General features: G+C 55.7%; 1 protein-coding gene across 1 annotated transcript in view; it reads left to right on the plus strand.

Moving 5' to 3' along the window:
* The window catches only part of INSR (insulin receptor), a 109,021-nt gene that overhangs the window by 81,468 nt on the left and 2,461 nt on the right, over positions 1 to 25,092 (plus strand). The window contains 14 exon segments of the mRNA XM_056112752.1: positions 506 to 756; positions 2,139 to 2,306; positions 5,650 to 5,851; positions 11,885 to 12,165; positions 13,163 to 13,302; positions 14,403 to 14,562; positions 15,762 to 15,864; positions 16,314 to 16,381; positions 16,757 to 17,001; positions 19,154 to 19,264; positions 19,359 to 19,373; positions 19,375 to 19,519; positions 22,347 to 22,476; positions 24,104 to 24,238. Of these exon segments, the coding sequence (XP_055968727.1) occupies positions 506 to 756; positions 2,139 to 2,306; positions 5,650 to 5,851; positions 11,885 to 12,165; positions 13,163 to 13,302; positions 14,403 to 14,562; positions 15,762 to 15,864; positions 16,314 to 16,381; positions 16,757 to 17,001; positions 19,154 to 19,264; positions 19,359 to 19,373; positions 19,375 to 19,519; positions 22,347 to 22,476; positions 24,104 to 24,238 (2,154 nt within the window).

Here is a 25,092-nt window from a genome sequence, read left to right on the forward strand (position 1 = left end):
AAATAAATACATTCAGGATGCGGGGACCCCACTGTCTCTGGGACAGATCCTCCAGCTGGAACTGGAGGCAGACACCCAAGGAGGCAGACACCCACAACCATTGCTGAAGTTTTCTGATTTTATTTATTTCTATTTTGAATTTTTGGGGGCCACATTCAGCAGTGCTCAGGGCTGATTCCGGGCTCTGAGCTCAGGGAACCCTCCTGGTGGGGCTCAGGGGATCCTATGGGATGCCTCGGGTCGAACTGGGGTCGGCCGCGTGCAAAACCAGCGCCCTCCCCACTGTCCTGTCATCCCCTACTCCGAACATTCCATCCCTGAAGTCTGGACACATGCAACTTCATGTCCCCCGATGGGGCCCTGGGCCTGTCCATTGCCTGTTTTCCACCCTCTTCCTCATCCTCGCCGCCCTCACGGGCAGTGGAGCCGTTGTGGGTGTGGGTGGGGTGGACACAGGGTTTCCTTGTCCCCCACCTCAGCCTGGCCTCCCTCGCCCCCGCTGTAGCCCCTACCAGAACGTGACGGAGTTTGACGGGCAGGACGCGTGCGGCTCCAACAGCTGGACCGTGGTGGACATCGACCCACCGCCGAGGTCCAACGACCCCAAATCCCAGTCCCACCCGGGGTGGCTGATGCGGAACCTCAAGCCCTGGACCCAGTATGCCATCTTCGTCAAGACCCTTGTCACCTTTTCGGATGAACGTCGAACCTACGGGGCCAAGAGCAACATCATCTACGTGCAGACCAATGCCACGAGTAAGCCCAGGGGCTGTTGCCCCAGGCTGGGGGGTGAGGGGGGCAGGGGGAGGCGTGTGCAGGCCCTGGGTGCTAACTCCGGGCCAGCTGGAGGCCGGAGAGATGGTCTAGCAGGGGCTGGCGCCATAGCACAGTGGGCAGGGCATTTGCCTTGCATGCGTCCGACCCAGGTTCAATTCCCGGCATCCCGTAGGGTCCCTTGAGCACTGCCAGGAGTAATTCCTGAGTGCAGAACCAGGAGGAACCCCTGAGCAACACCAGGTGTAGTCCCCCCTAAAACAAACAAAGCAAAATAAAAACCCACAAGGGGGCTGGAGCGATAGCGCGGCGGGTAGGGCGTTTGCCTTGCATGCAGCCAACATGACTGACACAGGTTCGATTCCCATCATCCCATATGGTCCCCTGAGCACCGCCAGGAGCAATTCCTGAGTGCATGAGCCAGGAGTAACCCCTGAGCATCGCCAGGTGTGACCCAAAAAGCAAAAAAAATAAAATAAAAATAAAAATAAATAAATAAATAAAAACCCACAAAGGGGCTCCCCTTGTATGCACGCCATGGGGATTTGATCCCTGTCACCCCTCATTGGGTCCCTGAGTCCTGCACTCAGGAGTGATTCCTGAGTGCAGAGCCAAGAGTGACCCCTGAGTATCACCAGGTATGTCCCCCTGACCCCAGACCCAAACGAAATAAAATCAAGAGAAGCCAGAGAAATAGTCCACCAGGGAAGGCGCTTGCCTTATGGGCGGCCCACCTGGGTTTGATCCCTGGCACCCCGTTAGGGTCTTCTTGAGCACCGCCAGGCATGATCCCTGAGCACAGAACCAGGAGGCAGCCCTGAGTACCACCAAGTGAGGCCCCCCGCAAAGAAACAAGAACAAAAAGTCCTCTGACACCCTCCCCCCCTCTCAGTGGAGGAGGGAGCAAGACCCCTTTTAGGAAAAGTGATGGGACATTCTCCAGAGTGAAAAAAAATTAAGCCCCAGAGATGTGGGCACCCCCCCCCTCCGGCCACTTTCCTTCTAGTTTCATCTCTGGGCACCCACCCCCCCAATTTGGGGGGGTGGGTGGGTGAGCTAGCGAACATTCTAGCAAGTTGGTGTGTTTCAGAGGGACCCAGTGGGGTGCTGGGGATCGAACCTGGGTCCACACGCGCAAGGCATGTGCATTCCTCACTGTCTCACTCCCTCCAGCCCTGAAACTTTGACTTTGCAGCCCCTCCCCGAACCCTCCCACCCCGCCCCATCCCTCCACTTCCTGGATCCAGGCTTCTGGGAGATGAAATGACTATGGACAGATCTGGGGAAGTGGGTGGGCACAGCCCCCAAGGGCCAGCCGCATCCTCACGGCCCACCACGTCCTTCCTCTCCCCTCCGCCCTCCAGATCCCTCCGTCCCCCTGGACCCGATCTCCGTCTCCAATTCCTCGTCCCAGATCATCCTCAAGTGGAAGCCGCCGTCGGACCCCAACGGGAACATCACCCACTACCTGGTGTTCTGGGAGCGGCAGATAGAGGACAGCGAGCTCTTCGAGCTGGATTATTGCCTCAAAGGTGAGCACGGGGCCGGGCAGAGCCATAGCACAGCAGGGAGGGCGTTTGCCTTGCACGCGGCCGACCCGGGTTCAATCCCCGGCATCCCATAGGGTCCCCCAAGCACCGCCAGGGGTGATTCCTGAGCACAGAGTCAGGAGGAACCCCTGAGCATCGCCAGGTGGGACCCCAAAAGCAAATAAATAAATGAAAGGTGAGCATGGGGCTGGTGTTCGCGCCCTGCCTAGGGCTTCCTGGGAAAGATCCCGTCCAGTCCCATCCCCCGGCCTCTGGCCGTGACTGGGAAAACCCGCATGCGTGGTTATTTATTTATTTATTTATTTATTTGCTTTTTGGGTCACACCCGGTGATGCACAGGGGTTACTCCTGGCTCTGCACTCAGGAGTTACTCCTGGCAGTGCTCAGGGGACCACATGGGATGCTGGGAATCGAACCCGGGTCGGCCGTGTACAAGGCTCCAGCCCCTGTCATTAGATTTTTATATCTCATGTTTTTTTTTCTGGGGGGGGGGCAGGCGTGCCACACCCAGCAGGGTTCAGGGGTACCAGGCATCGAACCCCGATGTTCCCAGCCTTGCCACAGCCCCGTGAGCTGTCCGCCTGGCCTCTCCACTCGTTGGAGTGAAGGACTTCCCCGGGCCTGACCTTGGGGGTGCAGTGGGGAGCCGCCCGCAGGACAGGGCAGAGTTCTGGGGCTGGCCCCGGCTCAGGCTCGCTCACCAACTGGCCGCCTCCTTTTTGGGAGAAGGGACCAGAGGCCAGCCGGTCGCTGTGAGCTGTCCCAGCGCTAAGCTCATCGCTATATGCGGGCCTCTGACCTCACCCTCCGCCTGCCGCCTCCACTGTTTGCTTCAGGGTTTTTATTTGACGCTCTGGGTACCCCCCCGCCCCCCAGGCGCCCCGGCTGCCGGTTCCAAATGCCACCAGCCGTAACAGAGCCACTCTCTCCTGCCCTGTGTGTATGTGTCCTGGAAGTTCTCAGATCTCCAGTGACGAATGTGATTATAAATAGGGTCGGGGCTGGGTTTCTTTGGAGCCGTCCACACAGGCTTTAGGCTCGTGAAAATAAACTCGCTAAGGACCGGTCCCAGGAGAAACCTCGTCCTCAGATTCCTTGGAGACCCAGAGAGGCAGGCTGGGGGTGGGGGTAGGGGGTGTTTTATGGGGACACGGTTGCCGGGGACGACGTGGCAGGTCACATAACCACATGAATGATGGTGCTTTGGGACATGCGCGGGGCTTGGAGGTAGGACGGTGGAGGTCAGGGAGCCTGTGTCTGACCCAGGCTTGGTCACTGGGTTGCCCGGGGTTTCGTGGACCAGTTCAGGCAGAGGTGGACCCCAAGCCTTTTTTTTTCTTTTCTTTTCGAGTCACACCTAGCAATGTTCAGGGGTTACTCTGGCTCCGCACTCAGAAATTACTCCTGGCGGTGCTTGGGGGACCATATTGGATGCTGGGAATCGAACCCAGGTCGGCCGCGTGCAAGGCAAACGCCCTACCCACTGTGCTATCACTTTTTTTCTTTTTTCACCCCAAACCCTTCATGTTGACCTGCCTGAGTGATAAATCAGTCACCTGTGTCTCCACTCAAAAAAAAAATCAGCAAAACTCACACTTGAAATTGTGAGCACCAGATTCCAGAGAGATAGTGCAATGGGCCGAACCCTTTCCTGGAATGCGGCCAACCCGGGTTTGATCCCCAACACGGCCAGGAGTGACCCTTGAGTGCAGAGCCAGGAGTCAGCCCTGAGCACTGCCAGGTGTGACCCCAACCTTCCTCCCCTCTCAAAAAAAAAAGCGGGGGGCTGGCCAGCTGACTAGGTCCAGCCTGAAACAGTTATTATTCTTAAATAAACAATTCTAAAGTTATTATTTTGGTTTATTTTCGGGGGAATGGGGGAGGCATCCCTGGAGGTGCTCAAGGCTTACTCTGGGCCCTGTTTTCAAGGATCACAGGTGGTAGTGCCCAGGTATTGAACCCAGGTCGGCTGTGTGCAAGGCCAGCATCCTTCCTCCTGGAGTCTCTCTCCAGCCCCTGTTTTTTTGTGGATGTTTTTGATATATATTTTTTTAAATTTTTATTAGTCGAACACCATGGGATACAGTTGTTCTTACAAATTTTTGTGCTTGGGTTTCAATTAGACAATGTTCGAGTACCCATCCCTCCACCAGTGCCCATTTCCCACCACCACAGATCCCAGTATCCCTCCCACCCCCCATCCCCCCATCCCACCCTGCCTCTGTGGCAGGGCATTCCCTTTTGTTCTCTCTCTCCTTTTGGGTGTTGTGGTTTGCAAAAGAGATATTGAGTGGCAATCATGTTCGGTCTATAGTCTACTTTCAGCATGCATCTCCCATCCTGGGAGGATCCTCCCAACACCCTTTATTTGGTGCTCCCTTCTCTATCTGAGCTAGCCTTTAGTCCTAGCATGTGCGGCTGGCCTCCAAGCCATGGAGTAAACCTCCTGGTACTTATCTCGGCTATTCTTGGGTGTTAGTCTCCTATTTTGTTACTTTATGTTCCCTAGATGAATGCAATCTTTCTATGTCTATCCTTCTCTTTCTGACTCATTTCGCTTAGCATGATACTTTCCATGTAGTCCCACTTGTATGTAAATTTCATGACTTCATCTTTTCTAACAGCTACATAGTACTCCATTGTGTAGAGGTACCAAATTTTCTGTTTTTGATATTCTTGTTTGCTTGATTTGGTTTGGGGATCACACCCGGAGATGCTCAGGGTTGACTCAGGGCTGAGTCCTGGAGTAGCTTAATGCTATTGGGTGGGTCCTGGTGTGCAGGGAGCAAGGCCTTATCCCCCAACCCTCCCCCTCTCTATCCCCCAGATTGGCCCCCTTTATCGAGCTCTGAAGGTCTGTGTTTCCTAGAGGTTCCTGAACCCACCCACCCGCCCTCTGCCCTCATCGCATTGTCCCCGCTTCTAAAAATCGAATCCCCATGAGACACAGTTACAAGGTTGTTCATGAGGGTGTCAGTCATACAGTGTTCCAGCATTTGTTCTTTACCAATGTTCTTACCTGCCACCCACCCATGTTCCTGGTTTCTCTCCCACCATCCTCCAGCCCTTGACAGACACGTTTCTTCTCTCTGTCTCTGTCTCTGTCTTTGTCTCTGTCTCTCTCTCTGTCTCTCCCTTCTTGGGCATTAGGGTTTGCAATACAGGTACTGATTCGGAGGAGATGGCCACACTGGGCTATGCTCAGGGCTGACTCCTGGCCGTGCTCGGGGCACCCTACGGGCTGCCGGGAATCGAACCCGGGCCGCCCGCGTGCAAGGCGAGCGCCCTCCCCACTGTCCGCTCACTCTGGCCTCCCGCCCTGTAGGCTTGAAGCTGCCCTCTCGGGCCTGGTCCCCTCCGTCCGAGGCTGACGGCGCCCAGAAGCAGAACCGGAGTGAGTCCGAGGAGGCCGGGAGCGAGTGCTGTTCCTGCCCCAAGACGGACTCGCAGATCCTCAAGGAGCTGGAGGAATCGTCCTTCCGGAAGACGTTTGAGGATTATCTGCACAACGTCGTTTTTGTGCCCCGGTGAGTGTCGGGGGGTGGGGTGGGGTGGTGTTGCGGGGTGGAGGGGCGTCCCTGAAGGAGCAGAATGACGGCGCTGCGTCAGGGGGACCCAGACGCAGGCAGAGGAAGGGGTTGGGGGCTGTGGCAGCCGCAGCTGAGCCAAGCACATCGTCCCAAGAACGGGACAGGCACAGGCCGGAACTGTAGCACAGTAGGGAGGGCGCTTGGCTTGTACCCAGCCGACCCGAGTTCGATCCCCGGGATCCTATAAGATCCTTCAGAGAGATCCTAGAGCTCAGAGAGCCAGGAGGAAGCGCTGAAGACCACTGGGTGTGGCCCCCTCTTCCCCCCCCCCAAAAAAAATACAAAACACTTGATTTCCTGTCCAATTTTTTTTTTTTTTTTGCTTTTTGGGTCACACCCAGCGATGCTCAGGGGTTACTCCTGGCTCATGCACTCAGGAATTGCTCCTGGCGGTGCTCGGGGGACCATATGGGATGCTGAGAATCGAACCCGGTCGGGCTGCGTGCAAGGCAAACACCCTACCCGCTGTGCTATCACTCCAGCCCCCTGTTCCCATCTTTTAAGTTTTTTGGTTTTAGTTATTTTGCTTTGGCCTCACCTGGCAGTGCTCAGGGCTGACTCCTGGCTCTGCACTCAGTACATCACTTCTGAAGGGACTCAGGGAACCCTGGGAGGTGCCAGGGATTGAACTCGGGTCGGCGGCGTGCCAGACAGAGCCCTCCCCACTGGACTGTCACGAGGTCCCTCTGGAGTTATTCTGTGTTCCTTTCGGATGCCAATCCTGGCGTGGCTCAGGAGGTCCCTGCAGTGCTGGGGGTGCCAACCATGTGCTCCGACTCTTTGAACATCTCTCCCAGCCCCCACATGCCTGCACTTCCCTTTGGGGTCCTGCTCCCAATCTTGGGGACCTGAAGCTACTCCAGGGCTGCAGAGTTCAGTGCTCCGATTCCGGAATGTGCTGCTTTTTAGGCCTGAAAGGGCAGGGGAGGGGGCACCGAGCCTTGTTGGGGGGCCCTGGGGGAGGGACACATGGAACCAAAATCAGACTCGGGTTCTTGCCTGAGCAGGGCATGCACCCCGACCTCTGACCCCTGAACCTGTCTCTGAGTCCTGAGACAAATTCCATAGGATTATTGAGGCGAATCCTAACGAATTCCTGGCTGGCTCTCAGCTTGATTTATCACGGAGGGAATCCTGAGGCCTGTCTAGAGTCTCTTTCTCTCTGTCTCTATCTCTGTCTCTGTCTCTGTCTCTCTCTCTCTTTCTCTCTCTCTGTCTCTCTGTGTCTGTGTCTCTGTCTCTGTCTCTCTTCCTGCCTTGTCCTCTAGGTAGAAGTCAGGGTTTAGGTCCTAGCATTCGACCATTCAACCCCTGGAGCATGCACTCACACACATCCGACACACACACACACACACACACACACATTTCAACATGCCAGATTTCTTATTTATTTATGTATGTATTATTTGGTTTGGGGGGGTCACACCCAGCGATGTTCAGGGCTGACTCCTGGCTCTGCACTCAGGAATTACTCCTGGCGGTGTTCAGGGGACCCTATGGGATGCTGGAGATTGAACCCCAGGGTCGGCAGCCTACAAGGACAGCGTCCTCCCACTGTCCTTTTGCTCCAGCCCCCACTGGGTTTCCTTCAGTGAGTAGAAGGACGTGCCGATGTCCACGCAAGTTTGATTTCATGCTTCCGGAACTTTCCGTGGACTGTGATTCCTACCTCGGACGTGCTGGACTTCCTCTCTTGAGCGCAGACTCACCCGTGCAGGCGTTTCTGCTCCCCCCAGGGAGACACAAAGTTCTAGGCACTTCTTTCATCCTCCTTGCCCTTCCCTCAGGCAGAGGTGATGGGGGGGGGAACAGGGAGAGACAGGAGGGGTCACAGGGCTCTCATGGTTTACTCCTCTGAGAAATGGAATTTTGGAAGCAGTATTTTTTTTTCCTTTTTGATGCACAGGGGTTACTCCTGGTTCTTCACTCAGGAATTACTCCTGGCAGGCTCCGGGGGACCATATGGGATGCTGAGAATCGAATCCGAGTTGGCCGCGTACAAAGCAAATACCCTACCCACTGTGCTATCGCTCCAGCCCCTGGAAGCAATTTTCAGGGCCAGAGATCGAGGACAGTGGGGAGGACGCTGGCCATGCATGCGGCTGGCCTGGGTTCCACCCCCAGCATCCCAGAGGGTGACCCCCTGAGCAGGGTGAGCCCTGCCTGAGCATTGCCTGGGGTGACTCTAACAAAACCAAGTGAAAAGACACCGAGTGAGTTCGTGCAAACCACAGGAGGGTGCTGCCCCTAGGTGCTCCGGAGTGGGGGAGCAGGTTCTCCCGGCGGGATAGGGGCTGCCCTGCACGTTTTTTTTTTGGGGGGGGGGTGCTGAGCTTCCGGTTCCACGGACACCAGCAGTGCCTTGACTTGGTCCCAGTTAAACCTTTTGTTGTTCTTTTTTTTTTTGGAGGGGAGAAGAGCGTCACCTAGTGGTGCATGGCGGCTACTTCCAGCTCTGCGTTGCCAGGACGGGACTGGACAGTTTGCTGGCCTGTGGGTGCTCCCGGCTGGGGCTACTCCGTTTAACGCCTTTGTTCTCCGACCCATGGAGCTCTGTCTCTCCCGCCTGGTTTTGGGGGTTTGGAGCCACATCCGGTGGTGCTCAGGAACTCCTGGCTCGGTGCTCAGGAACTCCTGGCTTGGTGCTCAGAGGTCACACCCGGTGGGGTTGGGGGCAAGGAGTGGTATGAGATGCAAGAGGACTCAAACTTGGGGCTCCCAGGCGCAACACATGCTTTCTTTTCTTTCTTTCTTTCTTTCTTTCTTTTCTTCTTTCCTTTCCTTCTTTTTTCTTTTCTTCAAGCCCTTTGCGTGGTCTCAGCCGGCCCCAACACACTCCGCCTTACACCAAATGTGATTCTACAAACGTGATCCTAAAACATGTCTCTGGGGCTGGAGCGATAGCACAAGCGGGTAGGGCGTTTGCCCTGCACGCAACTGACCCGGGTTCGATCCCCAGCATCCCATATGGTCCCCTGAGCACCGCCAGGAGTAATTCCTGAGTGCAGAGCCAGGAGTAACCCTTGTGCATCGCCGGGTGTGACCCAAAAAGCAAAAAAAAAAAGAAAAAGAAAAAGAAAAAAGAAAAACATGTCTCTGCACTGGAGCGATAGTCCAGCGAGGGAGGGCACTGGCCTTGCACTGGGCCAACCCAGGTTCGATCCTCAGCATCCCATAGGATCCCCCGAACATCACCAGGAGTGATTCCCTGAGCATATAGCCAGGAGTAAGCCCTGAGCACAACACCAGGAGTAATCCCTGAGCACAACACCAGGAGTAACCCCTAGGCACTGCCGGTGTGGCCCCCAAACAAACAAAATTTCTGCTTCTGGGCACCTTGGCATACATATATGCGGCCTTGTCTGGTCTGCAAGAAGGAAGGGAAGGAGGAGGTGGAGCACACGCCTCGCCGGGTTTCAGATGCACTCGTGTACACGCAGACACGTGCTCACATGCACGCACACGCTCGCGCACACATAAATGAAAAGGGTAGGGGCGTGGGCTCCGGGGAGGGGCAGGAGGGGTGACTGGGGTGAAGGAGTCCTGGAAAATAAGGTTTATTTTCTTTTCAGGCAGGTGTGCGGCCCTGTGCTGTCCTCTAGTGGCCATTCAGGGTATAGCCGCCCATAGAGCGAGGCTTAGAAGCCCACCCTTAAGAGTTTTCTTTCTTTCTTTCTTTCTTTCTTTCTTTCTTTCTTTCTTTCTTTCTTTTCTTTTCTTTTTGGGTCACACCCGGCGATGCACAGGAGTTATTCCTGGCTCACGCACTCAGGAATTACTCCTGGCGGTGCTCGGGGGACCATATGGGATGCTGGGAATCGAACCCGGGTCGCCTGCGTGCAAGGCAAACACCGTACCCGCTGTGCTATCGCTCCAGCCACTCTTTCTTTCTTTCTTTCTTTCTTTCTTTCTTTCTTTCTTTCTTTCTTTCTTTCTCTTTTATTTTTTCCATTCTCTCTGGTTTGTTTTTGGGCCACTGGCCGACCCGAGTTTGATTCCTCCGCCCCTCTCAGAGAGCTTGGCAAGCTACCGAAAGTATCTTGCCCGCACGGCAGAGCCTGGCAAGCTACTTGTGACGTATTCGATATGCCAAACACAGTAACAACAAGTCTCATGATGGAGACATTACTGGGCCCGCTCGAGCAAATCGATGAACAATGGGAGGACCGTGACCGTGACCGTGACCCAACGGTACTCAGGACTGACTCTTGGCTCTGTGCTCTGGGGTCACTCCTGGTGGGACTCAAAGGACCCTACGGAATTCCGGGCATTGATTGAACCCTGGCTGGCCCCGTGCCAAGCAGGCGCCCTCCCTGCTATACTATTGCTCCCACCCTCTTTCTCCTTCCTGGAGGCTGTGTTTGTTGTACAGTACTCCAGGAACTCGCCGCCCCTTCTAGAATGATCTGTGGTGGTCACAGATATGCATATGCTGAGACAGAATTTTTTTTGCTGAAAACGTGAAGGCCCATTGTAAAGCCCTTAAAGAAGGTTTGCTGGCCAGTGAGGTGGGAGACAGGGGGAGGGTGGCAGCAGAGAATTGAGTAAGACAATCAATACAGATCAATATAGTCATGTCCTGAGTGGATAAAGAACCCTGGAGATGGACTGAAGCATGGGAACCAGGGGAAGCAAGCGAAAGCCCAAGACAGAACATTAAAGGGACTGGAGCAGGGAGGGCATTTGCCTTGCACGTGGGTTCGATCCCCAGCATCCCATAAAGACCCCCGAGCACTGCCAGGAGTAATTCTTGAGTGCAGAGCCAGGAGTCACCTCTGAGCATCACCAGGTGAGACCCAAAAAGGCAAAGAGAGAGAGAGAGAGAGAGAGAGAGAGAGAGAGAGAGAGAGAGAGAGAGAATTAAAGACAGACTCTTTAATTCTGGGCTGGAGTGATAGCACAGCGGGTAGGGTGTTTGCCTTGCACGCGGCCGACCCGGGTTCGATTCCCAGCATCCCATATGGTCCCCCAAGCACGGCCAGGAGTAATTCCTGAGTGCATGAACCAGGAGTAACTCCTGTGCATCGCTGGGTGTGACCCAAAAACCAAAAAAAAAAAAAAAAAAAAGACAGACTCAATAACACATTCCCAAAATGAACACAGGAATGGGGGAGGGGAAGGTGTTTCTACCTGATGGGGCAAAGAAAAGTGAATAAAGAGATAAAATTACACACTTAAATATTTTGGGCTGACAAACCAACCAACAAAAAAATACCTCCTGGGGTAAAGATGACAGTGGGTGAGTCAGGTCAGGGCCAACTCCTGGCTCTGTGCTCAGGGATCACTCCTGGCAGAACTGGGGGACCCCATGGGGTGCCGGGGATCGAACCTGGGTCAGCTGCGTGCAAGGCCAGCTACTTCCCTGCTTGTCTGGTTCAGGTTTTTCAATAAATTAACTAGTTATGGGGAGGGGAGGGGCTGGAGCGATAGCACAGTGGGTAGGGCATTTGCCTTGCACGCGGCCGACCCGGGTTCGATCCCCAGCATCCCATAGGGTCCCCTGAGCACTGCCAGGAGTGGCCAGGAGTGATTCCTGAGTGCAGAGCCAGGAGGAACCCCTGAGCATTGCTGGGCGTGACCCAAAAAGAAAAAAAAGGGGGGGGGGCTGGGGCAATAGCACAGCGGGGAGGGCGTTTGCCTTGCACGCGGCCGACCCGGGTTCAATCCCCAGCATCCCATAGGGTCCCCTGAGCACCGCCAGGAGTGATTCCTGAGTGCAGAGCCAGGACTAACCCCTGTGCATCGCTGGTAGGGCATTTGCCTTGCACGCGGCCAACCCAGGTTCGATTCCCAGCATCCCATATGGTCCCCCGAGCACCGCCAGGAGTGATTCCTGAGTGCAGAGCCAGGAGTAACTCCTGTATATCGCCAGGTGTGACCCCCCCAAAAAAAAGCAAAAAAAATGGGGAGACGGGGGAGGGGGGTGCGGGTGGAGGCCAGCCTAATCGGCTGCCCTTCCTGTCTCCACAGGCCGTCACGGAAGCGCCGGGCATTGGGCGAAGTGGCCAATGTGACGGCTGAGTCGGTGCCCACGGTGCTGGTCACCCCCAGCGCCCCGTTCACCACCAGCCTGCCCATGAGCACGGAGGAGCCGAGGCTGTTCGAGAAGGTGGTCAATAAGGAGTCGCTGGTCATCTCGGGCCTCCGCCACTTCACTGGGTACCGCATCGAGGTGCAGGCCTGCAACCAGGAGGTTCCCGACGAGCGCTGCAGTGTGGCCGCCTATGTGAGCGCCCGCACCATGCCCGAAGGTGCGTACCCGGAAGCCAGGCGCAACCCTCCAGGCGTCTTTTCTATTCAGGGGGGTGGGGGGACCACACCTGGTGATGCTCGGGGCTGACTCCCGGGTTCAGCACGTAGGCATCACCCTTGGCAGGGTTAGAGGTGCCTGGGCTCGAACCCGGGTCGGCCGCGTGCAGGGCCAGTGCCCTGCGGCTGTCCTATCGCTCCAGCACACGCCTTGGTGCTTTTATCATTGCTCTGTTCAGACCGTTTTTTTGTTTGTTTTTGTTTTTTTTTCCTTTTTGGGTCACACCCGGCGATGCTCAGGGGTTCCTCCTGGCTCCACACTCAGGAATTACTCCTGGCGGTGCTCAGGGGACCATACGGGATGCTGGGAATCGAACCTGGGTCGGCCGCATGCAAGGCAAACGCCCTACCCGCTGTGCTATTGCTCCAGGCCCCCAACTAAACAATTTTTAAGGGAAAAAATATATATATATATGTATATACAAAAACAAGACTGAGGGAAGCATTCAACATTAAAGAAAAAAAATAGGGCTGGAGTGATAGTATATCAGGGAGGGTGCTGGCCTTGCACACAGTTGACTTGGGTTCGATCCTCAGTATCCCAGAGAGTCCCCTGAGCCCCACCAGGAGTGATTCCTGAGTGCAGAGCCAGGAGTAAGCCCTGAGCATTTCTACGTGTGGTCCTCCTCCCCCCCAGAAAAAATATTGTTTAATTGAAGGGCTGGAGAGATAGTACAACAGGTTAGGCACTTGCCTTACGTGCACCTGACCTGGGTTCGATCCCCGGCACCTCATCGGACCTCCTGAGCCCACCGGAAGTTATCCCTGATCACACACACGCCAGGAGTCAGCCCTGAGCACCGCCGGATGTGAACCAAAAACCGGGAAAGACTTGTTTGAGAGTCTGGAGAGATAGCTCAGTGGGTCGGTTGGGAGGTTCCGCCCCCCAGGGTGGGGGTGGAAAGACCCTGGTTGCTTGATAACCCCTCCCCCTTCCAGCCAAGGCAGACGACATCGTGGGCCCCGTGACCCATGAGATCTTCGAGAACAATGTCGTGCACTTGATGTGGCCGGAGCCCCAGGAGCCCAACGGGCTGATCGTGCTGTATGAAGTGAGTTACCGGCGCTACAGCGATGAGGTAAGGTCACTCCAGACTTGGCCAGACTCCACCTCCAGTGCTCCTCTGTTAAAGGCATATCACAGAAGCTGCTGCTTCTCTCTCTCTCTCTCTCTCTCTCTCTTTCTTTTTGGGTCACACCCGGCGATGCACAGGGGTTACTCCTGGCTCATGCAATCAGGAATTACTCCTGACAGTGCTCGGGGGACCACATGGGATGCTGGGAGTCGAAACCGGGTTGGCTTCGTGCAAGGCAAACACCCTACCCGCTGTGCTATCGCTCCAGCCCCCACTCCCTGAGAAGAACATTTGGACTAGGGAACCCCTCACCCCAATGACCCCCCACTCCTGCCTCGTGTTCTCGCTGTTATTGTCATATGATGCATTATGAGGGTGGGAGTGGCATTTGGTTTGGTTTTCTTGTTTTTCCTTTCTTTCTTTCTTTCTTTCTTTCTTTTTTCTTTCTTTCTTTTTGCTTTTTGGGTCATACCTGGCAATGCACAGGGGTTATTCCTGGCACTGCACTCAGGAATCACCCCTGGCAGGGCTCAGGGGACCATATGGGAGGCTGGGAATCGAACCCAGGTCGGTCGCATGCAAGGCAAACGTCCTACCCACTGTGCTATTGCTCCAGCCCCGCCCCCCTTTTTTTTAAAATTCTTTTTGTTGATTTGGTTTGGTTTGGGGGATACACCCGGCAGTGTTCAGGGCTCACGCCTGGCTCTGTGTTCAGGAATCACTCCTGGTGGTCTTGGGGGGGACTCTATATGGTGCTTCGGATCAGTGCTGAGCATCAAACCAGGGTTGGTAACTTGCAAGGCAAGTGCTTTGTGTCTTGGGTTTTTGGTTTTTCACTCCTTGAGGTGCTTGGAGACAGTGTGGGCTGCCGGGGATTGAACCCAGGGCAGTCACATGCAAGGACAGTGCCTTAACCCCTCTGTACCATCTCTCCAGTCCATTGATGCGCGTGATATACAGCCCAGCTTACGTTCCTGCTGGGCTGCAGCAGGTGTAGAGGGTTGGAAAATCACTGGCCTTCCCGTCCTGGCTCGCGTTTGATCCCCGATGTCTGGAGCTCAGCCTTCCCCACTACCCATCTCCCTTCTCTGCTTCCCTTCCAGGAGCTGCACCTCTGCGTGTCCCGCAGACATTATGCGCTGGAAGGGGGCTGCCGCCTGCGAGGCCTTTCCCCAGGGAATTACAGTGTCAGGATCCGGGCCACTTCCCTGGCGGGCAACGGCTCCTGGACGGAACCCACTTATTTCTACGTGACCGACTATTGTAAGTCAGCAGCTTGGACCGCTGGGGCTGGGTGTGGGCGTGACGGAGGCGTGGTTTGGGGGTTGGGTGTGGGCGTGGTTTGGGGGTTGGAATAGATTTGGGCGTGGCCTGGCGTGGGTGGGGCCTGAACTTGGCTTGGTGTGGGCGTGGTTTCTAGGGGCGTGGTCTGAGGGTGGGACTGGACTTGGTTTGAATGTGGGCGTGGTTTCTGGGGCGTGGTCTCAGGGTGGGCCTGGACTTGGTTTGAATGTAGGCGTGGTTTCTGGGGGCGTGGTCTGAGGGTGGGGCTGGACTTGGTTTGAGCGTGGGCGTGGTTTCTAGGGGCGTGGTCTGAGGGTGGGCCTGGACTTGGTTTGAATGTGGGCGTGGTTTCCGGGGGCGTGGTCTGAGGGTGGGGCTGGACTTGGTTTGAGCGTGGGCGTGGGTTCTAGGGGCGTGGTCTGAGGGTGGGCCTGGACTTGGTTTGAATGTGGGCGTGGTTTCCGGGGGCGTGGTCTCATGGTGGGTGGGGCCTGACTTGGTGTGGGTGTGGGCATGGCCCTGGTGTGGTGGGGAGGCTGGGGCGATTGCGTGCTCTCTGGAGGGGGTCTCTGCGGTTTGCTGATTCTGGGGTGTATGATGGGGGGAGGTGTCCTTGGGGAGGACAGTGCAGCCCCTCTCTGGAGGGGGGACGTCTCAATTATCAGGCGTCTGTCCTGTGGCTGCCGGTCCCTCCCCATCTCCCACACTTAGCGTATCCGCTTCTCTCCCTTTTGTCCGCATCTTTGTTATTAGATGAACCTCAGGACTCAGCTTTGCCCTCCAGGGTGTGGATAATACCAAATTATACCATACCGTCACCTTAGATTTAATGATAAATTTTTTTTAATTGGGTGGGGCTGGAGCAATAGCACAGCGGCTAGGGCGTTTGCCTTGCACGCAGCCAACCCGGGTTCGATTCCCAGCATCCCATATGGTCCCCTGAGCACCGCCAGGGGTAATTCCTGAGCGCAGAACCAGGAGTAACCCCTGTGCATTGCTGGGTGTGACCCAAAAAGCAAAAAAAAAAAAAATGGGGAGGGGCCCAGAGATAGTACAGTGGGTAGCGCATCTGCCTTGCACGTGGCCTACCCGAGTTGGTCAATGCCCTTGACGAAGTCTTATCGTGGGGACCCTGAAAATGCATGTTGACAAGTGGAACCTTCATCTTCTTATTCCAGTGGATGTCCCGTCCAACATCGCCAAAATCATCATCGGCCCGCTCATCTTTGTCTTTCTCTTCAGTGTTGTGATAGGAAGTATTTATCTCTTCCTGAGGAAGAGGTGAGTGAGGGGGCCAGCGGCCACCAGCTTGGGAGTGGGGGGTGAGAGGGGATGCGGTGGAGTATCTGTAGATATAGAGGAAGTTATATTTTATTTTGTAAATATGTTTCACCGGTCACCAGGAGTGATTGCTGACACAGAGCAGGGGGAGCTCTGCCTCAAACACTATAGTTTAGTCCTATGATTATGATAGATAAGTTGCATAAATTAAAACAGCTTTCAGGGGCTGGAGCGATAGCACAGCGGGTAGGGCGTTTGCCTTGCATGCAGCCAACATGGCCAATACAAGTTCGATTCCCAGCATCCCATATGGTCCCCCGAGCACCGCCAGGAGTGATTCCTGAGTGCAGAGCCAGGAGTGACCCCTGAGCATCGCCGGGTGTGACCCAAAAAGCAAAAAATAAAAGAAAAAATGTCTTACCTGAGGGCTTTCCTGTCCCTGTTCTCAGGCATCCCGATGGCCCGCTGGGGCCACTGTATGCTTCGTCAAACCCTGAGTACCTCAGTGCCAGCGATGGTGAGTACCAGCCCCTTTCACGCGGGCAGAGAGAGGGATTCCTACTGCTCTGTCTTCAGAGGAAAGCTCAGGGCTGAGGTCTCCTGCCCCTGGAGGTTGGGCCTCCTCTAGCTGGAGGCCTCAGGGCTTTCGGGATGTGGATTCTGGGCCCCCCACCCATGTGTTGGGGAGAGTGAAGAAGGTTCCAGAAAACTCACTCGGGGTAGGGGGGCAGGGCCACTTGCATGTGGGAGAACCAGGGTTTGATCTGCGGAAAAACAAGTTCAAAAGGAAAAAGTGGTGTAGACAGGAAGGAGCAGCTTGGGGTGCCCGGGTGGGCTGCGGGGACCACCCTGCGGGCCTGCTGCAGACACGGTGTGCATAAGTGAGGCGTAGTCTTTCCCTGTTCCATGTACGTGCCCGACGAGTGGGAGGTGCCGCGGGAGAAGATCGCCCTGCTGCGCGAGCTGGGCCAGGGCTCCTTCGGCATGGTCTACGAGGGCAACGCCAAGGACATCGTCAAGGGCGAGCCGGAGACCCGCGTGGCTGTGAAGACCGTCAACGAGTCAGCCAGCCTGCGGGAGCGGATCGAGTTTCTCAATGAGGCCTCGGTCATGAAGGGCTTCACCTGCCACCACGTGGTGAGTCAGCAGAGCCCTGGCCAGGCCATTCTCTGCCCGTTATGCCCGCCACGCCCACATAACACCTCATCCCCTCCTGGACATGCCCTTGCACCAACCAGCCACGTCTCTCCTGACCAGGCCCCTGTGCAAAGAGCCACGCCCACCCCGACCACGCCCCCTGCAAAACCTCGCCCACCCCGACCACACCCTATGCGAACCACGCCCGTCCTGGCCACGCCCACTCACAAGCCACGCCTCTGCATCACCGGCCACGCCCACACCACCATCATAGCCCTCCTGGTCACGCCTCTGCACAAATCGGCCACGCCCACAACACTGCCACGCCCCTGGCCACGCCTCCTGCGCATCAAGCCACGCCCACCATGACCACGCCCCCGCAAAACCACGCCCACCCCGACCACACCCTATGCGAGCCACGCCCGTCCTGGCCACGCCCACTCACAAGCCACGCCTCTGCATCACCGGCCACGCCCACACCACCATCATAGCCCTCCTGGTCACGCCTCTGCACAAATCAGCCACGCCCACAACACTGCCACGCCCCGGTCACGCCTCCTGCGCATCAAGCCACGCCCATCCTGACCACGCCCCTTGAATAGGCCACACCCATCCTGGCCGCACCCTATACAAGCCACGCCCGTCCTGGCCATGCCCCTTAAATAAGCCACGCCTATCATGGCCACACCCTATACAAGCCACGCCCGTCCTGGTCACGCCCATTCACAAGCCATGCTCATCCTGGCCACTCCCACTGCGCAACCAATCTCTGCCCTCCTGGCCACGCCTCTGCATCACCAGCCACGCCCACACCATTATCATAGCCCTCCTGGGCAAACCTCTGCACCAATCAGACACGCCCACAGCACTGCCACGCCCCCTGGCCACGCCCCTGCACCAACCAGTCACACCCTGCCTAGCCACACCCCCATGCCATTACAGTCACGCCCCCACCCACTCAGCCCCTGGTTTAACCATACACCCTCCCACACCCCTGACACCCTCCCGCTACTGCCTTACTCCTGTCCTGGCCACGCCCCCACCTGTCCAGCCACACCTCCATGCCCCTGACAGGTCCACACACATCACATCACACCACACCGTGCCAGGCCCGCACACACAGAGCAGGAGGACTTGTCGGTGGGAGTTCTTGGTTCCAGCCCATCCCTCCCTCTGCCAAGCAGAGTGTGGATGTTGGGGGAGGGGGTTGCCCTCTTCCTTCTCCGACCTCATAACCCCACCTAGCCCACTGCACCTGAGAACCAGATTCTTTTTTTTTTTTTTTTTTTTTTTTTTTTTTTGCTTTTTGGGTCCCACCCGGTGATGCTCAGGGGTTACTCCTGGCTCTGCACTCAGGAGTTACTCCTGGCGGTGCTCGGGGGACCATATGGGATGCTGGGAATCGAACCTGGGTCGGCCGCGTGCAAGGCAAACGCCTTACCCGCTGTGCTATCTCTCCAGCCGCCAAGAACCAGATTCTGGTGCTGTTCCAGCACTTTCTGGAATCTTCCCTTGTGCCCACCCTCCTCAGGCCACCCCCCTGGCTTGCCCCCACTTCCCTCCTTGCCCCTGGTGGACCCCTGGAGCACCCGTCTGTCCTTCCCTCCTTGCCCCAGGCCAGGCTTGGGGGAGCATCCACTAAGTGACCCCTCAACTTGTCCCGCGTTGACTCCAGCTGTGGGTCTATACCCAACAATTGAGGGGGTCCTTCACATGGTTCTGGGGAGACCCTGTGGGGGCCACATTGGGAGAGGAGCCGGGGGGAGGGGGGGTGGTCACGGCTCAGGGCTGATTCCTGGCTCTGTGCTGGGGGATGAATCCTGACGGGACTTGGTGGAGGGGACCCTGTGGGGTGCCGGGGTTCGAACCCAGGGTGGCTACTTTAGGAGTGAGTGAGCATGTGTGTGTGTGTGTGTGTGTGTGTGTGTGTGTGTGTGCATGTGTGTGTGACACTCAAAATTGTTCAGGGCTCACTCCTAGCTCTGCACTCAGGGATCCCTCCTGGCGGTGCCCAGCTGCCCAGCGGAGGTGGGTGAATTCCAAATTCTCCCTGCACCCCGCCAGCCAGCACCTCGGGGACCCCGCCACTGGTCAGGGCGAGGGCAGGGAGACCCCCCCTCCGCCTCCAAGCACCCCCATGCTTCACCCACAGGTCCGCCTCCTGGGCGTGGTGTCCAAGGGACAGCCCACTCTGGTGGTCATGGAGCTGATGGCCCACGGGGACCTGAAGAGTTACCTGCGCTCCCTGCGCCCGGACGCTGAGGTGAGCTGCTGCCTCCCGGGCACAGTTCCCGCCCTGTCCCCCCACGGTGCCACGGAACAACCCCCTCAGCCCCCTTACCTTGTCTCCACTGCAGAATAACCCGGGTCGCCCCCCCGCCCACGCTGCAAGAAATGATCCAGATGGCAGCAGAGATCGCGGACGGCATGGCATACCTCAACGCCAAGAAGTTCGTGCACCGCGACCTCGCGGCCCGCAACTGCATGGTCGCCCACGACTTCACGGTCAAGATCGGAGGTGGGCGCGGGCCCCCAGCCCCCGCCCCTGCAGTCTAGACCCACCACTTTGTTGGCTTTGGGTTGGGTGGGTTTTTATTTTTGCGGAGTTTTTTTTTGGGGGGGTCACACCCGGCGATGCACAGGGGTTCCTCCTGGCTCTGCACCCAGGAATGACACCAGGAATGATGCTCGGGGGGACCCTATGGGGATGGGATGCTGGGAATCGAACCCAGGTCTGTTGCATGCAGGGCAAACATTCTACCCACTGTCCTTCACTCCAGGCCTATGTTTGTAGGGTTTTTTTTTGGGGGGGGGGGCACACCCGGTGGTGCTCAGGGCTTATTCCAGGCTCTGCGTTCAGGGATCACTCCTGGCAGGGTTCTGGGGACCCTGTAGGGTGCTGGGGATGGAACCCAGGTTGGTCGCATGCAAGGCAAACATCCTACCCACTGTACTATCTCTATGGCCCCTGGTTTATTTTTAATTTTGATATTTTGGGGGGGGGGGGCAGAGGGGGTTGGGTTTGGTTCACACCTGGCTCTCTGCTCAGGGATCACTCCTGGCAGTGCTCAGGGAACCTCATGGCACGCCAGAGATTGAACTCGTGTCAGCTGTGTGCAAAGCAAGCACCGTCCCTGCTGTCCTCTTGGTCCAGTCCACCCTCCTTCTTACTTGACTCGAACACAAACTTCCTTTTCTTATTTTGCTTTTTGGGTCACACCCGGCATGCACAGGGGTTACTCCTTGGTCATGCACTCAGGAATCACTCCTGGCGGTGCTCGGGGAACCCTATGGGATGCTGGGAATCGAACCCGGGTCGGCCGCGTGCAAGGCAAACGCCCTCCCCGCTGTGCTATTGCTCCAGCCCCAAACTTCCATGGTTTTTCTGGGCCACACCCAGCAGTGCTCAGGGCTTACTTCTGGGGTATCTCCAGACAAGTGCCCAAGATGCCGGGGATTAAACCTGGAGCAGCAGCATGCAAGGCAAAACACCCTCCCTTCTGTACTACCTCGCTCCTATCCCATGTCTTTCTTTCTTTCTTTCTTTTGGGGGGCGGGGTGGGGGGGTTACACCTAGCAGGGGTTACTCCTGGCTCTGCACTCAGGAAATTACTCCTGGCATTGCTCAGGGAACCATATGGAATGCCGGGGATCGAACCCAGGTCAGCTGAATGCAAGGCAAACGCCTTACCCGCTGTACTATTATTCTAGCCCCATGCCTCACATCTTTCTAAGTAAATTTCATTCCATTAAAAGTTATCTTGCTTCACTTGAAAGAAAAAAAAAAAAGACCGAAATATCAGTAGGCCTCACCAGTACCATATGCATATGTCTTTAGAGAAGATGAAAATGCCAAAGTGACGACTGGAACAATAATGCAGTGGGGTGGGCACTTGCCTTGCAACCAGCCGACCCGGGTTCGATCCCCAGCATCCCATAGGGTCCTTGAACTCAATCCAGGAATAACTCCTGAGCACTGGTGTTGCCCCCCCCCCCCCCAAAACAAACAGAAACAAAGTACTTGCCTAGCCAGTCCCAATGCAAACCCCAATATGGCAGAGGGTCCCCTAAGCAGAGTGTCAAGAGTAACCCCCTGGGGCTGGAGTGGTAGCATAGCGGGTAGGGCGTTTGTAGGGCGTTTGCCTTGCACGCGGCCAACCCGGTTTCGATTCCCAGCATCCCATATGGTTCCCTGAGCACCGCCAGGAGTAATTCCTGAGTGCAAATCCAGGAGTAACCCCCATGGATCGCCAGGTGTGACCCAAAAAGAAATTAAAAAAAAAAAAGAATAAGTTCTAGCAGGTATGCCCACCCTCCTCAAATTAAAAAAAAAAGAAAGAAAAAGAAAAAGTCTCCTAAAACTAACAAAATCCACACGCAGTAGTGATTAGTAATGATTAGGGTCTTCAAGAACTATGATGGCAGTGTAGACCCCAGAGGGTGTAGACAGTACTCATCTGTGGCCCACAGAAATGCAAAAGAAGTGCGCAATTGGAGACCCCAGATCTTTGAATCCAGATGGAGCAGGAAGTGACCTCATGGTCCCTTGGGCACCTCTTGGGCCAGTGGGCGGTTGGGGACAGAAGGACTTTAGGGAGTGGGAGGAACAGGAAGTGCTGTAAGATTGAAAAAAATTGCAATGGGCCTGGGTGCCCGGGCCCAGGATCACGGAGAGGAAGAGGTTAGATTGGCAAGGCTGTGTCAGTTTTGGGGGACAAAGTGTACCCTGCCCTGGGTTTCTGTTTGGACCGTGAACTGGTGGGTGAGGAAGATCCTCTTCAAAGAGGGACTGGAGCGATAATACAGTGGGGAGGGCGTTTGCCTTGCACACAGCCAACCTGGGTTCGATCCTCAGTGTTCCATGTGGTTCCCCTGAGCACCACCAGGAGTATTTTCTGAGTGCAGAGCCAGGAATAACCCCTGAGCACCGCCGGATGTGACCCAAAAGCAGAGAGAGAGAGCGAGAGAGAGAGAGAGAGAGAGAGAGAGAGAGAGAGAGAGAGAGAGAGAGAGAGAGGAGAATAGCCGGAGGGAACAGAGCAATAGATTAGGAGGCAGGGCACTGGCCTTGCACGTAGCCGACCTGGGTTCAATCCCCGTAGGGTCCCCTGCGCACTGCTAGGAGCGATCCCTAAAATCCACAGATAGGTTGGCTGCCCTGAGGGGGCAGCTGTGAGCTTGTGGGGTGGGGAGGACTTGGGCGAGACTCTCCAGCTGTGCCCAGCCCTTCCCCAAGGTCACCCCTTGGTTCCCTCCACTCCCGGGTCTGAGGGGTTCCACTGAGCCTTGGGAGGGTGGTGGAGACGGCGGCCGCGGTAAGACCGTGTCACCCTGTGTGTTGCCAGACTTCGGGATGACCAGGGACATCTACGAGACAGATTACTACCGGAAGGGGGGCAAGGGCCTGCTCCCCGTGCGCTGGATGGCGCCCGAGTCTCTCAAGGACGGCGTCTTCACCACGTCTTCAGACATGTGGTGAGTGCCACCCGCCACCCACCTGCTTCCCTGAAGGGCCAAGGAGCCACAGCCTCACCCTGCTTGCCTCGGGCCTGTCCCTGGGAGAAAAGGAAGACAGGGTGGGTGGTTCTGGCGAGTAGCCCATCTTAGGCCATGGACCATATGGGCATTTCTCAATTGTCGGGAGATTTTTTTGTTGGGGGGTTGAGGGGTGGAACATCCACTGGTGCTCACGGGCTTCCTCCAGCCTCTGTGCTCAAGACTGCCCCCTGGCAGTGCTCAAGGGACCATGAGCCATGGCCAGAGATTCAAATTATGGTCGCCATCAGTGAGGCAAAAGCCTTACCCTTGTCCCATGGTCCCACAGTGCTTCCCTCCATCTCTCTTGCCCTCCCTTGCTTAAGGAGCCAGTTGGGCTGGTAGACCAGATGTCCCCTTTTCAAAAGGGGAAATAAATCATTCAGCAGTTTTTCCCTGCCCCCAAAATCTGCCTCCTTTAAGCAAACAAATAGGAAGTACCACCTATCAATCCCACATTGCATCTGAGACTACCATGACCCCCAGGAACCCCGGGGGTGGGGGGTGATATTGGCCATGTTGGGGAGCACTGGGGTAGAGCAAGAAAGTCAGAAGGGGTGTGTGTGTGTGTGTGTGTGTGTGCAAGTGTGTATGTGAATATATGTATGTGCATGTGTGTGTGTTTATGTGTGTACTCTGTTCGTGTATGTGTGTGTTGTGTGTATGGTACATAAGTTATGTGTGCATTGTGTGTGGTACGTATGTGATGTGTGTATATGTGTCAGTATGAATGTACATGTATATGTACATGTATGTGCATGTGTGTACATGTGTATTTTTGTATGTGTGTTATTTGTGTGTATGTATATCTGTATGTGTGTATGTGTATGTTTATGTATGTGTGAATATGTGTGTATGTGTACATATCTATGTGATTATTAGTCACGGTCACGGTCCTCCCGTTGTTCATCGATTTGCTCGAGTGAGCCCAGTAACGTCTCCATTGGAGACTTTGTTGTTACTGTGTTTGGCATATCGAATACGTCACGGGGAGCTTGCCAGGCTCTGCCGTGCGGGCGAGATACTCTCGGTAGCTTGCCGGGCTCTCCGAGAGGGGCAGAGGAATCAAACTCGGGTCGGCCATGTTGGCTGCGTGCAGGGCAAACATCCTACCCGCTGTGCTATTGCTGTATGTGTATATATATATGTATATATATATGTATGTGTTTATTATAATGTATATATGTGTGTAAGGTGTGTATATATGTGTATGTTTATTGTGTATGTGTGTATATATGTATGTGTTTATTGTATATGTATATATGTGTGTAAGTGCATATATATGTGTTTATTCTGTAGGTGTGTATATGTATCTGTTTATTGTATATGTATGTGTGTTGTGTGTATGTTGTGTTGTTTGTGTACATGTGTGTACGTGTGTTGTATGTGCTATGTGTTGTGTGTATCCTGTGTATGTGTGTTGTTTGTGTACATGTGTGTACATGTGTTGTGTGCCATGTATTGTGTTGTGTGTACATGTGTGTACGCATGTTCTGTTGTGTGTGTGTTGGGTGTGTGTGCTTGCAGCTGGCCCCTTTAGCAGGCTCTCCGTCCCCATCTCCGGCAGGTCCTTCGGCGTGGTCCTCTGGGAAATCACCAGCCTGGCTGAGCAGCCGTACCAGGGCCTCTCCAACGAGCAGGTCCTCAAGTTCGTCATGGACGGAGGGTTTCTGGAGCACCCGGAGAATTGTCCAGAGAGAGTGTAAGTGCAGGAACTGGGTGCAGAGTGGCCTGGGGTCCACGGGAAAAGTGGTTCGACGTTTCCTGCTGCTGTGTCTGTAAATGGAGGCGCAAGAGGGCTTGTTTCTATGCCTTGTTTTTGTTTTTTTTTTGAGGGGAGAGGGTGAGGGGGTAACACCCAGCTGTGCTCAGAGCTGACTCCTGGCTCTGCACTCAGGAATCCCTCCCGGCAGGGATTGGGGACACTGTGGAGTGCCGGGGATTGAATCCGGGTCAGCTACGTGCCGGGCGGGCGCCCTCCCCGCTGTGCTATGGGCTCAGGCCCTGCCTCAGCCCACCTAAGCCCACTCCGGACCCCACGCTGGTGAGCGTGTCACAGGCCGGTACCCATGCTTGTGATTGCGTAGCCCATTTGTGTTTCACACAGAAGCTTGTGCGAGACCTGTCTTACATGCCGGGGCTTGGGTTGGCCTCTCCTGAGTCCAGGCACCCTTGTCTGTGTTTGGACACACACGTGTGTTTCCGTGTCAGTTTGCATTTGTATCCCAGGAATGCGCCCACGTCCCACCGGAACCCGTGACTTGACACGTAAGCTTGGGCGGCAACACGCAGTGGAGAGGGCGCTGGTCCTGCCCGCGGCTGACCAGGGTCCCACCATCCCCAGCACCCCATAGGATCCCCTGAGTGCCTCCAGGGATGATCCCTGACCACAGCGCCAAGAGAAACCCTGGATACTGCCTTGTGTGGGCCAAAAACAAAGCAAAAACTCCAGAAGCTTCTTGGTGGTCACATAGAGGCCACTTCCCACGCATGCCTGTTTTAACATATATGCTCCTTTTGCAGGGCCTGTCTGTGCACGTATGCGTGATTGCTTGT

The sequence above is a fragment of the Sorex fumeus genome, unplaced genomic scaffold (assembly GCF_029834395.1).
Source record: "Sorex fumeus unplaced genomic scaffold, SorFum_2.1 ptg000019l, whole genome shotgun sequence".
NCBI lineage: Eukaryota > Metazoa > Chordata > Mammalia > Eulipotyphla > Soricidae > Sorex > Sorex fumeus.